The sequence below is a fragment of the Bos grunniens genome, chromosome 9 (assembly GCF_055505025.1).
Source record: "Bos grunniens cultivar Pamir isolate PY7600 chromosome 9, Bosgru_T2T1.0, whole genome shotgun sequence".
Taxonomy (NCBI): Eukaryota; Metazoa; Chordata; class Mammalia; order Artiodactyla; family Bovidae; genus Bos; species Bos grunniens.
This window is the reverse complement of record NC_141173.1, coordinates 68281594-68297873: the sequence shown is the minus strand read 5'-3', so window position 1 is coordinate 68297873 and position 16280 is coordinate 68281594. Positions and strand designations below refer to the sequence as shown.

General features: G+C 35.9%; 1 protein-coding gene across 3 annotated transcripts in view; it reads right to left on the bottom strand.

Moving 5' to 3' along the window:
* The window catches only part of LAMA2 (laminin subunit alpha 2), a 707472-nt gene that overhangs the window by 423592 nt on the left and 267600 nt on the right, over positions 1–16280 (bottom strand). For all 3 annotated transcript variants that reach the window (XM_086317880.1, XM_086317878.1, XM_086317879.1), the window contains exons 8-9: positions 6433–6611; positions 276–375 (exon numbers count right to left, since the gene is read on the bottom strand). In XM_086317880.1, the coding sequence (XP_086174006.1) occupies positions 276–375; positions 6433–6611 (279 nt within the window). The remainder of the gene's footprint in view (positions 1–275; positions 376–6432; positions 6612–16280) is intronic.

The window sequence follows — 16280 nt, the reverse complement described above, 5'->3', positions numbered from 1 at the left end:
CAAAACATCAAAAGGTTCATACACCACAGATCTATAATTGACTAGAAGGTTTATGTGTATATATATATATATATATATATATATATATATATATACGGAGGTATGTAAATATATGCATATACATGTATAACTAATGTAAAACAATTCAACTCTTTTTGCTTTTAAGGTATAATTAAACATAAACATAATTATTGAGATGTAAGAGTTGGATATGACTGAGCAACTAACATTTTTTCACTTTCAATCAGAACAATGGCCCTCCACCAAATTCTCACCTCGTCGAGCATGTTTTTCATCCTTGACACAGACTTCATTTAAGGAACCAACTGGATCACAATGGCATGGCTGGCATGGTCTTGGATAATTTGGAGATACCTAACAAAAATATTAAATTGCTTTAAGTCAACTGTAGTAAAAACACTAATACTTTTTGATCCAGTAAGCCTTAGAGGTCATTTTAATGATATATAGTAAAACATTATATTGATAAAATGATAATATAAGAAAATTCTTTATTTTCCCAATTTAATGATATGCAATAAGAAACTATATTGAGAAAATAATAACATAAGAAAATGTCTTTACTATATTTTCAAAATTGCTAGAATCCATTTCTTCTAAGTGGACATACAGAAGTAAAGAGAATAATATAATAAACTCCTATGTAACTGTTACCTAGATTCAATGATTACCAGGATTTTACCACATAACCTTCATCATGCTTTATTCTTTGCTAAAATTTTAAAGAAAATCCCAAATAGTTTTTTAATCTCTACATATTTTAGATTGTACCTCTTTCTTTTATAATCACAATTATCATCATAGAAACAAAATATCAATGTTTGCTTATATAGAAAATGTAAGAGAAATACACATTCCATGATAAAATCTTCCTTACTTTTTTGTTTTATTACAATGTAGTTCAAATTTGGTAATTTTCCCCCAAATTTTTAATGTTCAAAACCTTTTTCACATTGATCACAATATAACTAATTAAATTTGGTGCTTGAGAAAAGGTAATCTTAAATATCGATGTTAAAATTTTGATTTTCTCAGGAGTGAGCATAATCTGGGGTGAGGAATGTAGATTCTATAATTAGGAAGCCTTGAGCTCACATTCCATTGTGGACACTTACTGGCTATGCAGTCTTCTGCACCTTACTTTCTGGTAATATGAGATTAATAATAGCAATCATACTGATGTTATTAAATTAAAATTAAGAGGAATAACAGAAACTATCTCATAAGATTTCTCACATATATAAAATAATACAAGTAGCTTTTAACATTAGAATATTTTAATTAAATAAACCTAGACTGTGCCAATGTACCATACATAAAACATTTATTTTCTAGATGTAATAGGATAAGAATAAAAAAGCAACTAAATTTGTTTGCCTAGGAAATACTAAAATACTGCTGAATATACATATAATTATGTATATAAGCTATTTCCTATAAAATATTGCTTTTTTTTTTTTGATGTGGACCATCTTTAAAGTCTTTTTAAAATTTGTTATAGTATTACTTCTGTTTCATGTTTTGGTTTTTTGGCCAGAAGCCATGTGGAATCCTAGTTCCCTGATCAGGGATTGAACTTGCAACCCCTGCAGGGCCAGGCGGCAAAGTCTTAACCACTGAACCACCAGGGAAGTCCCCAAATATAGTTTACATATATATATATATATATGTCTAGATTTAATTTATAATGAAAACTTGATTGTCAATAAGTCAAAGTATCATAAGCAGAAAAATATTTACATGTCTGATAGAATTTAATCTTCTAAGTCCATAGATCTGTTTCAAAATCATTATTTAACACTCATTCATTTACTTTCTATTGTGAAGAAAGGATCATGCAAAGCCCAGATAGGTAAGGCCTGCTTTCTGAGTTAAAGAAGCTTACTGGAAAAGCAGACTTGAAAGATATTGATTAAATAGAACGTGCCGAGTGATAAAATAGACACAGAGAAGAGAGTTCTGGAGCAAAAGAGGAAGTAGTAAGAACATAATGAAGACAAGCAACGTTTCACAGAAAAAGTAACTTTTAGACTAGAGCTTGAGGTGAGTAGCAATTTGAGGGCAGAACTGGGAGAAGGACTTTCTAACCAAGAGAAAACCGCAACACCAAAAAAAAAAAAACAAAACAAAAACAACAAAACACCTCTTTGGGGATATATAGCAATAAATTTCTTTAGGATAAATTCTTAGCTTTTATGAATATGATTTATGATTCCAATGATGAGCTTGAGTAAACCAAAACCTCTTAATTTATTATCCTTCCTTACAGTAATTGGGAAAATCTGCTTGAATCAGATTGCTGATCAGGAGAACTTCCAGCGAACCCTCCTACACTGTTGGTGGGAATGTAAACTGGTACAGCCACTATGGAGAACAGTATGGAGGTTCCTTAAAAAACTAAAATTAGAGCTACCAGATGACCCTGAAATCCCACTCCTGGGCATACATCCAGAGAAAAACATGATCCGAAAGGATACATGCACCCCTTATTGCAGGATCGCTAACAAGAGCCAAGACATGGAAGCAACCTAAATTTCCATCAACAGAGGAATGGATAAAGAAAATCTGGTACATATATACAATGGAATATTACTCAATTATTAAAAAGATTGAAATAATGCCATTTGCAGCAACATGGACCTAGAGAATGTCATACTGAATGAAGTAAGTCTGACAGAAGAATAAGAAACGTTGTATGACATCCCTTATATGTGGAATCTAAAAAGAAATGATACAAAGGAAACCTTCTAACATAAGATATTCTATAAATATATCTATTTTATGCTTTATTTTTAATTTTACTAAAATAATAAGATTACTAATTCTCAAAGTAAACATGGCCATAAGCATATATATATACATATATGTTTTAATTGTTAAATATATGTACTTAGTAGATATACCTAAAATTAGATTTTAGGGCAATAATTTTTAATAATGCAGATATATGTTTTTAAGATATAAAATTTACAGTGTACAAAAATTTTATTTCTATATCTTCATAAAAACATAAGGAATTTTCACCCAAATACTAAACACTTGAAATAGATGAATTTTTAGCACAAAATATAGCATACATATTTTTATGTGCTAAAGTATAAAATTCTAGATTCAGATTCACTTAATAAGTTGTATTAAAAACTTGATCAAGCTTCCAGTTTTAATAATGGCAGAGTGTCTTTAATAGGTCCAACACATCCTAAAATGACAATGATGAATTCTGGACAAATATAAAAAATCAAATATTTGAGGGCTTGGAAGAATAATCAAAAGCATGCATAAATTAGAAGGATTTGAGATTTGAAAGAAAAAACACACTAGATAAGATTCATGTTCTTATAAGGGTAACAACAAAATCTACATATCAATACCCCTCCATTCTTAAATGATTCCTTAATTGCACATTAATTCTGGGGACTCCAAGGGGTCCACCGGAAGCAACAGCAGGAAAGCCGAATGACCTGAATAGACTTTCTAGTCTACAGGATATAATCTAAATAGAAATTAGTTTATCAACCAAGAAAGGTTAGATACATACCTTTAGTTTTCTATTAATCTGCTCTAGAGAAGTATAAAAGCAAGCCTCCAGTTTCATAGTGATTAGTCAGTAAGCGGACTACAAACTGAAACAAAATCCAAAAATCTTCAGAAGAAGATAACAGAATCGTTTGTCACTACAATGTATCAACCAAAATTTCCTGTGTTAATCATGAATTACTAGACATGAGGAGAAAAACTAAGGCATGGTCCTTATTCAAGAAAAAAAAATAGGTCAACAAAAACAGTGAGGTGCCCCAAGTATTAATAGACAAAGACTTGTATAGGTCTCTAGATATGCTGAAGAGCATAAAGGTTTATAATGAATGAATACATGAATTTTTTTCAGCAGAGTGGAGGAAACTATAAAAAAAACATAAGTAGTCTATAAAGCTGAAAAATTAACTGGATATGCTTAGCAACAGATAACTGATGGCATGCAGAAAAGTAGTATAGCTAATTACAGATAAATAGAAATTATCCAATCTGAAGCACAAAGAAAGAAAAAAAAATTATTACAGCCTCAGTAACCTATACGCACAGTCCAGCAACCTAGACTGTATGTAGCTGGAGTCACAAAAGGATGAGAGCACAGTTCAAAAAAAAATATGTAAGGAGATAATGGCCTAAAATGTCCAAAATGCAGCAATCTCAATTTATAACTACAAGAAGTTTAGTAACCAAGAATATAAGCACAAAGAAAGCCACATTTAGACAAACATGGTCTAACCAAGACTGGAAAACTTTTTCTGTAAAATTAGAGAGAAACATTGTAGGTTTTGTAAGTCACCTAAGGTCTGTTTCTTCTTTCACTCCCCTTCCTCACCTCCTCCTCTTCCTCCTAGCTTTTGATCCATCTTATTCTTGCTCTTCTTCTTAATTGGGGTTTTCTTTTTCTTCTCGCTCCATCTCCTTTCCCTTTCCCTTCATTTCCTCCTCCCCTCCTCCTCCTCCCTCTCTTTTTAAAATAAGTTTTTACAAATATAAAGAAAAAAATTTTTGTTTTTTGCAGGCCATACAAATATAGGCCATGGGTCAAATTTTATCTAGGGGCCATAATTTACCAATACATGGTTAGTTTGCTAAAAGATAAATATAAAGAGTATATCTTGAAATCAGTTAGAGAAGATAGACATCTTACATACAGAAGAACAAAAATACAAATGATGGCTGCCTTCTCATAAGAATAAATGAAATCCAAAAAAGACCATAATACATTGAGTACAGGGCTATAACAAGTTCCCTCCCAGTTCTGTCTACTTATTTAGCTGCACTGTGTTTCTTAGTGATTACATCTATAAAAATGAAAACAAAATATAAAGTTTCCATTTTAATAATAAGTAATATTCATACATGGGACTTTCCTGGTTGCTCAGATGGTAAAGAATCTGCCTGCAATGTGGGAGACCTGGCTTTGATCCCTGTGTCAGGAAGATCCCCTGGAGAAAGGAATGGCAACCTACTCCAGTATGCTTGCCTGGATAACTCCATGGACAGAGGAGCCTGGAGGGATATAGTCCATGGGCTCGCAAAGAGTTGGACACAACTGAGTGACTAACACTAACCACTGGATTACTTAATAAAGCCCAAATACTTAGAAACTAAACAACAGACAACAAATCACAATGTGAATAAAAAATTATTTTAAATAAATTATAATGATGTGCATAAAGTATTTCTGAAGTCATGGGAACCAGCTAGTCATGTAGACAGTGTGCTGTTAGCACAATATGGAAAAACAAACCCATGGAACAGAACTGGGGCTCCAGATGTTAACCCAAATGATCGACTTATTTTCAAAAAATGGCTCAAAACAATTTGAAAGAGAAAAAAAGTGTTTTTCAAAAAATGGTGCTGGAACAACAGGTGAAGCATGTAGATCTCAATCATTACTTCACACAAAGATTTACTTGAGATGGGCTACAGCCCTAAAACAAAATTATGACTTTTCTAGAATTAAAAAGAAAAATTTTGAAGAAACACTTCACAAGAGAGGATACAGAATAGCCAGCAGGCACTTAGAAATTTAGTCCAAAAAAAAAAACTGCTGTAAATTCATAAAAGATGTGCTGTAGCACTCAGCATTGACAGGACTGACTTAGTGGCTGCCTAGTACTGACTTGCCAGACCCACTATACCCACATCCACTAGGAGGACTACTTCAAAAAGATAGTCCAGACCAAATGTTAGAGATGGAAGAAGTAGAACTCACACATATTTCTGGTGAACATGTAAAATAGTATCATTAACTTGATGAAACATTGGCAGTATCTTATAAAGTCAAACATACATCTATTCTATGAAACAACTATTATACTCCTAGACATTTATGCAAGGTTAATAACACATGACCACAAAAAGACTCTTATAAAATTGATTTGCAGGAACTAACCAAAAACTGGAAATGACCCAAATATATAGGAGAATGGATTTAAAATTAAGATACATTCATGCAGAGGGCTACTCCTTAGCATTTTTTAAAAAAGAAATACAATTGGTGTGTACGACATGGGTAAATTTAAACCTGTTACATTGAGTGAAATAAAGACCAAAAATTTTGTGAACTTACGATTTCATTTTTAGAAAATTCACTAAGAGGCAAAACTAATTTATGCTCTAAAAATCAGAACAAAGTTTGCCTAGGGGGTAAGGATTGACTGGAATGAGTCACCATGGGACTTTCTGGAGAGATGGAAATATTTTATATCACATCCTCAATGATTTATATCAGCTTCTATTATGAAATATTTCTAGTCACCTTTGAGATTTGAAGTCCAACCATTTAAAGAAGCAATCACAATTATTTTTCCCTGTAATACATCTCAGTCTGAAAAATCCAAAATAATACTTCAGGAAAGAAAAAGCATACTTTACCCCTTTGGGTCTGAAGAAACCATCAACGCATGTCTCACAGTTTATACCAGCAGTGTTTCGAGTACAGTTAATACACACACCCCCTCCAATGTACTTTCCATGTATATTTAAACTCCTATTTCTTCTGGCAACATTTTCATCATAATAGCATTCTTCAGCTTTCCCATGACAATTGCAGGCTGCATTAGGGAAAAATAAATTCATAAACTTTCAGATATATATAAAAATAATTTTTGTTACATAAGAGATTTCTATACCATATGGTAAATTATATTACATTATATGTATATACATACAAAGCCAATATGCCTAGAAAGTACATGAATCTATTAGATAAATTAACAAATATATATTAATGGAACTTAAAACATATAAATTAAACTGAATAGTATGAAATTGCCAATATTTGACTGATTTTTATCTTACAAAACTGGTATTTCATATAATTCAACCTATAGCTTCCTATTACAACAGATTATTATTGAAGTATGAATAACATTTGCGTAATCTGTGATGAATAATTACTGTATGTGAATCTCTGAATTAGATCCTATGGGGGAAGAAGGATGTTTAGTGTATATACATTTGATCTTTGAATATCACAGGGATTAAGGGTGTCAACCCTTTGCACAATTTAAAACTGGAGCATAACTTTGCAGTCAGCCCTTCCCGTCCTTGGTTTCTCATCCCCCAGTTCGACCAACTGAAGATTGTGTAGCACTGCAGCTCTGTTGTCTGCATTTAGGGGAAAAAAACCACCTATAACTTGTAAAGCAGGCTTAGATATAGTACAGTCAGTAAAGAATCTACCTGCAATGCAGGAGACCTGGGTTCAATCCCTATGTCAGGCAAATCCCCTGTAGAAGGAAACAGCAACCCTCTCCAGTATTCTTGCCTGGAAAATCCAATGGACAGAGAGGCCTGGCAGGCTACAGTCCACAGGGTCGCAAGAGTCGGACACGACTTACCAACTAAACCATAACTTGTAAAAAGTCACGAGATCAGAATTGTAAGCCAGACTCTGAAGTTAGGCTCCAGAGTCTTAGGGTTAATCTCTATCACAATCCCTTCAAGTTATCTAATAAGAGAGAAAAGATGTGCAATTAGTGCAAAGTAATCAGAGAAGGCAATGGCAACCCACTCCAGTACTCTTGCTTGGAGAATCCCACGGGCGGAGGAGCCTGGTAGGCTGCAGTCCATGGGGTCGCTGAGAGTCGGACAGGACTGAGCAACTTCACTTTCACTTTTCACTTTCATGCATTGGAGAAGGCAATGGCAACCCACTCCAGTGTTCTTGCCTGGAGAATCCCAGGGACGGGGCAGCCTGTTGGGCTGCCGTCTATGGGGTCGCACAGAGTCGGACACGACTGAAGCGACTTAGCAGCAGCAGCAGCAGCAGCAATCAGGACAAGAGGAGAGCTTTGTTCAGTGATGAGATTATGCTATTTTGTGCCAGTCTTGGATTTGGGTATCCTCTTTTCATTCATGTCCAACTCTTTGTGACCCCATGGACCATAGCCCGCCAGTCTCCTCTGTCCATGGGATTCTTCAGGCAAGAATACTGGAGTGGGTGGCCATGTCCTCCTCCAGGGGATCTTCCCAACCCAAAGAGTGAACCTGGGTCTCTTAATGTCCCCTTCATTGGCAGATGGATTCTTTACCACTAGTGTCACCTGGAAAGCCCATAAACATCAGTAGCAGGTCACAAAAGAGTCGGACTCCACTTAGTGACTAAACAACTAAGGACAAGGCTTATAAGACGTCCTACAGAGAAATCGAGTACATCTACAGATTAAATTCCTGCAAGTACAATTTCTAGTCAGGGGCTAGAATTTTAATTTTAATTAACTTGAAAATTTTCTCTCTAAAAATTCTATATCGGATTACTTTCCCTCCAACAGACATATTAAAACTGATCCCCTACAGCCTCACCTACACTGTGTATTATCAACATTTTTAATTCAGCTCCTAGACATAGTATACATTTAAACATATGTTGAGTGAATGAAAGAACACCTTGGTAAGTTTTTAAAAAGTACTTTTATTGTTTTAATGGATACTTCTTTAATCATAAATAAGTGTGACAATTTATATGGTTATGTCATAGTTTTTTCCTGAGAAATGCCTGTTTCAATCTTTGCTCATTTTTAACAGTTTTTAAAAAAAAATTTCTTATTGCTATGACTTTTAATACAGTAAAGATATATTCTCCCTTGTCCAGTTTGTTGCAAATAGCTTCTTCAGTTTGTTGGCTTTTGATTTAGGATATAGCACTGTTGCTGTATTAATGGAGAGTTTTCAAACTTTATTCTAGGGAAGTATATAATCACAAATATAAATCACTAGGCATGATATGCAGTTTTATATCTTTAGGACAATGTACAAGAATTCTTAAAAATCTTACTGTAAAAATATATTGCAAGTAACCGTCAAGATTTCTGCTACCAGTATAACTAGAGAGAAACACAGAGGAATACAAATTTATTCTCACATTATTTAGAACTTGTATTGCTGACTGTACTTATAACCATGAGCTAAGGCAGGTAAAGACTGATGTTTGAGAAGCATACACTCCACATATGAGGGCCCTCTGCCTACAGCTCTGGCTGCTGTTTAAAGGTCCTGGACCTGCACATCTTCCATCTAAAGCCTCAGAGGACACAGAGAGTACCTACTCACAAACAACCATTTTACACTCTGCCATCAGCAGTTTGTTATTTCACTGAATGTTCATGACACATGATAGAAACTGTCTGTTAGTACAGGCTTAGCAATGGAATACATACCCTTTGCACTTTATAGATACATCCTGCCTCAAATAAGCTAGACTGATAAAATCCAAATTAAATTCAAGTGAATTAGAAGGAAATTATTCATTTTATCTTTCTTTGTAGGAGAGATGGGAGGTTGGGCTTCCCTGGTGGATCAGTGGTAAAGAATTTGCCTCCCAATGCAGAAGACACGGGTTCAATCCTTGGATTGGGAAGATCCCCTAGAGAAGGAAATGGCAACCAACTCCAGTATTCTTGCCTGGAAAATCCCATGGTTAGAAGAACCTAGCGGGCTACAGACCATGGGGTCACATAGAGTTATACACAACTTAATACAATCATTGTAGGTTGTGACTAAACAACAATTCATTTTATAGAGGGATTTGTCATGTTGCAAAAAGATGTTTCTAAATCTTCAGAGGTGACTGGAACACCATTCAGCTTGGAAGCTAAAATTTTCATATAAACTCTTATGAATATATATATATCACTGAAAGCACTATGTATACAAGGTTTTATGGTTAAAAACCCTATCTTTATTTTATAGATTTTTTTTTCAGTTTGTAAATCCAACCTCCCATCTCTCCCACAAAGAAAGATAAAATTGTTTTATAATTACAGTATTTTTAAAAATGTATAGAGCGGCAAGTAGAAATTTCCTTCTGTGTTGCTCTGTCTATCCCTATGGCTAATAATCCTAATAATTGATCCATCCTTTCCATTTCTTTGTTTAAACAGATACATATTAGTGGAGAGTGGTAAAGGGTTTTGCAGATCCACTTAACATTGCATTATGATAACTGTGTGATAGAAAGTCAGAGACAACGGGAGGAATCCCTACCCTCAAATGATACTCCCACCTGTAACTGCTGATATTCCACAAGCAGAAGAGAAATTTATTAAATTTAAGGAAATCTGAGAAGAGATATTCATGGTGTCATTCGACTCAAACTCAGTCTTAGGAATGAAAGTCTGCTCTCAATTGGCAGAAGTTGTGGAGATCCTGAGGGATCATCAGGAATGGAGTTGGGAGTAGAGGGAAAAAAACGAAAGGTCGGGCATCTGATGCTGTTAAGGTTTACCCCTTTTTTTTAAATTTTATTTTATTTTTAAACTTTACATAATTGTATTAGTTTTGCCAAATATCAAAATGAATCCGCCACAGGTATACATGTGTTCCCCATCCTGAACCCTCCTCCCTCCTCCCTCCCCATACCATCCCTCTGGGTCATCCCAGTGTGCTAGTCCCAAGCATCCAGTATTGTGTATCGAACCTGGACTGGCAACTCGTTTCTTACATGATATTTTACATGTTTCAATGTCATTCTCCCAAATCTTCCCACCCTCTCCCTCTCCCACAGAGTCCACAAGACTGTTCTATACATCAGTGTCTCTTTTGCTGTCTTGTACACCGGGTTATTGTTACCATCTTCCTAAATTCCATATATATGCGTTAGTATACTGTATTTCTGTTTTTCCTTCTGGCTTACTTCACTCTGTATAATAGGCTCCAGTTTCATCCACCTCATTAGAACTGATTCAAATGTATTCTTTTTAATGGCTGAGTAATACTCCATTGTGTATATGTACCACAGCTTTCTTATCCATTCATCTGCTGATGGACATCTAGGTTGCTTCCATGTCCTGGCTATTATAAACAGTGCTGCGATGAACATTGGGGTACACGTGTCTCTTTCTCTTCTGGTTTCCTCAGTGTGTATGCCCAGCAGTGGGATTGCTGGATCATAGGCAGTTCTATGTCCAGTTTTTTAAGGAATCTCCACACTGTTCTCCATAGTGGCTGTACTAGTTTGCATTCCCGCCAACAGTGTAAGAGGGTTCCCTTTTCTCCACACCCTCTCCAGCATTTATTATTTGTAGACTTTTGGATCGCAGCCATTCTGACTGGCGTGAAATGGTACCTCATAGTGGTTTTGATTTGCATTTCTCTGATAATGAGTGATGTTGAGCATCTTTTCATGTGTTTGTTAGCCATCTGTATGTCTTCTTTGGAGAGATGTCTATTTAGTTCTTTGGCCCATTTTTTGATTGGGTCATTTATTTTTCTGGAGTTGAGCTGTAGGAGTTGCTTGTATATTTTTGAGATTAGTTGTTTGTCGGTTGCTTCATTTGCTATTATTTTCTCCCATTCTGAAGGCTGTCTTTTCACCTTGCTAATAGTTTCCTTTGATGTGCAGAAGCTTTTAAGGTTAATTAGGTCCCATTTGTTTATTCTTGCTTTTATTTCCAATATTCTGGGAGGTGGGTCATAGAGGATCCTGCTGTGATGTATGTCAGAGAGTGTTTTGCCTATGTTCTCCTCTAGGAGTTTTATAGTTTCTGGTCTTACGTTTAGGTCTTTAATCCATTTTGAGTTTATTTTTGTGTATGGTGTTAGAAAGTGGTCTAGTTTCATTCATTTACAAGTGGTTGACCAGTTTTCCCAGCACCACTTGTTAAAGAGATTGTCTTTAATCCATTGTATATTCTTGCCTCCTTTGTCAAAGATAAGGTGTCCATATGTGCGTGGATTTATCTCTGGGCTTTCTATTTTATTCCATTCATCTATATTTCTGTCTTTGTGCCAGTACCATACTGTCTTGATAACTGTGGCTTTGTAGTAGAGCCTGAAGTCAGGTAGGTTGATTCCTCCAGTTCCATTCTTCTTTCTCAAGATCGCTTTGGCTATTCGAGGTTTTTTGTTTTTCCATACAAATTGTGAAATTATTTGTTCTAGCTCTGTGAAGAATACTGTTGGTAGCTTGATAGGGATTGCGTTGAATCTATAAATTGCTTTGGGTAGTATACTCATTTTCACTATATTGATTCTTCCAATCCATGAACATGGTATATTTCTCCATCTATTAGTGTCCTCTTTGATTTCTTTCACCAGTGTTTTATAGTTTTCTATATATAGGTCTTTAGTTTCTTTAGGTAGATATATTCCTAAGTATTTTATTCTTTCCGTTGCAATGGTGAATGGAATTGTTTCCTTAATTTCTCTCTCTGTTTTCTCATTATTAGTGTATAGGAATGCAAGGGATTTCTGTGTGTTGATTTTATATCCTGCAACTTTACTATAGTCATTGATTATTTCTAGTAATTTTCTGGTGGACTCTTTAGGGTTTTCTATGTAGAGGATCATGTCATCTGCAAATAGTGAGAGTTTTACTCTTCTTCTTTTCCAGTTTGGATTCCTTTTATTTCTTTTTCTGCTCTGATTGCTGTGGCCAAAACTTCCAAAACTATGTCGAATAGTAATGGTGAAAGTGGGCACCCTTGTCTTGTTCCTGACTTTAGAGGAAATGCTTTCAATTTTTCACCATTGAGGATAATGTTTGCTGTGGGTTTGTCATATATAGCTTTTATTATGTTGAGGTATGTTCCTTCTATTCCTGCTTTCTGGAGAGTTTTTATCATAAATGGATGCTGAATTTTGTCAAAGGCTTTCTCTGCATCTATTGAGATAATCATATGGTTTTTATTTTTCAATTTGTTAATGTGGTGTATTACATTGATTGATTTGCGGATATTGAAGAATCCTTGCATCCCTGGGATAAAGCCCACTTGGTCATAGTGTATGATCTTTTTAATGTGTTGTTGGATTCTGATTGCTAGAATTTTGTTAAGGATTTTTGCATCTATGTTCTTCAGTGATATTGGCCTGTAGTTTTCTTTTTTTGTGGCATCTTTGTCAGGTTTTGGTATTAGGGTGATGGTGGCCTCATAGAATGAGTTTGGAAGTTTACCTTCCTCTGCAATTTTTTGGAAGAGTTTGAGCAGGATAGGTGTCAGGTCTTCTCTAAATTTTTGGTAGAATTCATCTGTGAAGCCGTCTGGACCGGGGCTTTTGTTTGCTGGAAGATTTTTGATTACAGTTTCAACTTCCATGCTTGTGATGGGTCTGTTAAGATTTTCTATTTCTTCCTGGTCAAGTTTTGGAAAGTTGTACTTTTCTAAGAATTTGTCCATTTCTTCCACGTTGCCCATTTTATTGGCATATAATTGTTGATAGTAGTCTCTTATGATCCTTTGTATTTCTGTGTTGTCTGTTGTGATCTCTCCATTTTCGTTTCTAATTTTGTTGATTTGATTTTTCTCCCTTTGTTTCTTGATGAGTCTGGCTAATGGTTTGTCAATTTTATTTATCCTTTCAAAGAACCAGCTTTTGGTTTTGTTGATTTTTGCTATGGTCTCTTTTGTTTCTTTTGCATTTATTTCTGCTCTAATTTTTAAGATTTCTTTCCTTCTACTAACCCTGGGGTTCTTCATTTCTTCCTTTTCTAGTTGCTTTAGGTGTAGAGTTAGGTTATTTATTTGACTTTTTTCTTGTTTCTTGAGGTGTGCCTGTATTGCTATGAACTTTCCCCTTAGGACAGCTTTTACCGTGTCCCACAGGTTTTGGATTGTTGTGTTTTCATTTTCATTCGTTTCTATGCAAATTTTGATTTCTTTTTTGATTTCTTCTGTGATTTGTTGGTTATTTAGCAGCGTGTTGTTCAGCCTCCATATGTTGGAATTTTTAATAGTTTTTCTCCTGTAATTGAGATCTAATCTTACTGCATTGTGGTCAGAAAAAATGCTTGGGATGATTTCTATTTTTTTGAATTTACCAAGGCTAGCTTTATGGCTCAGGATGTGATCTATCCTGGAGAAGATTCCATGTGCGCTTGAGAAAAAGGTGAAATTCATTGTTTTGGGATGAAATGTCCTATAGACATCAATTAGGTCTAACTGGTCTATTGTATCGTTTAAAGTTTGTGTTTCCTTGTTAATTTTCTGTTTAGTTGATCTATCCATAGGTGTAAGTGGGATATTAAAGTCTCCCACTATTATTGTGTTATTGTTAATTTCTCCTTTCATACTTGTTAGCATTTGTCTTACGTACTGTGGTGCTCCCGTGTTGGGTGCATATATATTTATAATTGTTATATCTTCTTGGATTGATCCTTTGATCATTATGTAGTGGCCTTCTTTGTCTCTTTTCACAGCCTTTGTTTTAAAGTCTATTTTACCTGATATGAGTATTGCTACTCCTGCTTTCTTTTGGTCCCTATTTGCATGGAAAATCTTTTTCCAGCCTTTCACTTTCAGTCTGTATGTGTCCCCTGTTTTGAGGTGTGTCTCTTGTAGACAACATATGTAGGGGTCTTGTTTTTGTATCCATTCAGCCAGTCTTTGTCTTTTGGTTGGGGCATTCAACCCATTTACGTTTAAGGTAATTACTGATAAGTATGATCCCATTGCCATTTACTTTATTGTTTTGGGTTCGAGTTTATACACTGTTTTTGTGTTTCCTATCTAGAGAATATCCATTAGTATTTGTTGGAGAGCTGGTTTGGTGGTGCAGAATTCTCTCAGCTTTTGCTTGTCTGAAAAGCTTTTGATTTCTCCTTCATACTTGAATGAGATCTTTGCTGGGTACAATAATCTGGGCTGTAGGTTATTTTCTTTCATCATTTTAAGTATGTCTTGCCATTCCCTCCTGGCTTGAAGAGTTTCTATTGAAAGATCAGCTGTTATCCTTATGGGAATTCCCTTGTGTGTTATTTGTTGTTTTTCCCTTGCTGCTTTTAATATTTGTTCTTTGTGTTTGATCTTTGTTAATTTGATTAATATGTGTCTTGGGGTGTTTCTCCTTGGGTTTATCCTGTTTGGGACTCTCTGGGTTTCTTGGACTTGGGTGATTATTTCCTTCCCCATTTTAGGGAAGTTTTCAACTATTATCTCCTCAAGTATTTTCTCATGGTCTTTCTTTTTGTCTTCTTCTGGAACCCCTATGATTCGAATGTTGTAGTGTTTAATATTGTCCTGGAGGTCTCTGAGATTGTCCTCATTTCTTTTAATTTGTTCTTCTTTTATCCTCTCTGATTCACTTATTTCTACCATTCTATCTTCTAATTCACTAATCCTATCTTCTGCCTCTGTTATTCTACTATTTGTTGCCTCCAGAGTGTTTTTAATTTCATTTATTGCATTATTCATTATATATTGACTCTTTTTTATTTCTTCTAGGTCCTTGTTAAACCTTTCTTGCATCTTCTCAATCCTTGTCTCCAGGCTATTTATCTGTGATTCCATTTTAGTTTCAAGATTTTGGATCAATTTCACTATCATTATTCGGAATTCTTTATCAGGTAGATTCCCTATCTCTTCCTCTTTGGTTTGGTTTGGTGGGCATTTATCCTGTTCCTTTATCTGCTGAGTATTCCTCTGTCTCTTCATCTTGTTTAAATTGCTGAGTTTGGGGTGTCCTTTCTGTATTCTGTCAGTTTGTGGAGTTCTCTTTATTGTGGCGTTTCCTCACTGTGTGTGGGTTTGTACAGGTGGCTTGTCAAGGTTTCCTGGTTAGGGAAGCTTGTGTCGGTGTTCTGGTGGGTGGAGCTGTATTTCTTCTCTCTGGAGTGCAATGAAATGTCCAGTAATGAGTTATGAGATGTCTATAGTTTTGGGGTGACTTTGGGCAGCCTCTATCTTGAAGCTCAGGGCTGTGTTCCTTTGTTGCTGGAGAATTTGCTTGGTATGTCTTGCCCTGGAACTTATTGGCCCTTGTGTGGTGAGTAACCACAGGGTTTTGGTCTATTGCCTGTAGCTTCCAAGGTGTTTCCCTCTGTTATATCTTCTTCTGTTTGCTAGTCTCTTCAGTATCTGGTTTCCGCCCTGACACACAGGGGACGGTGGAGGACACTTTTTTTTTTTTTTTTTTAGGCTTACTTGTTCAGTCGCGCTGAGGGGAGGGAGGGAGGAATGCTGCAAACAAATAACACTGGCGTGGGCTCGCAGTGCCTCAGCCACCCTGGGTCTGCCCCTGCTCACGGCGTGTGTAGCCACCCTGCCCACACTGCTCGGGCTCTAGGTTGTTCCGCCGGGAACAATCCGAGGCTGGCCCTGGGTTGCATGCACCTCCCAGGTCCAAGCCGCTCAGGTTCAGGCACTCGGGTAGTCCTCAGAGTCGCAGACTCAGTTGGGCCTGCGTTTTGTGCTCTTCCCAGGTCCGAGCAGCTCAGGTGATGAGGTGTTTGGCGAGCGCCAATGCTGCGACTTATCGCCTCCCCGCCACTCGGTTATCTGGGTGTA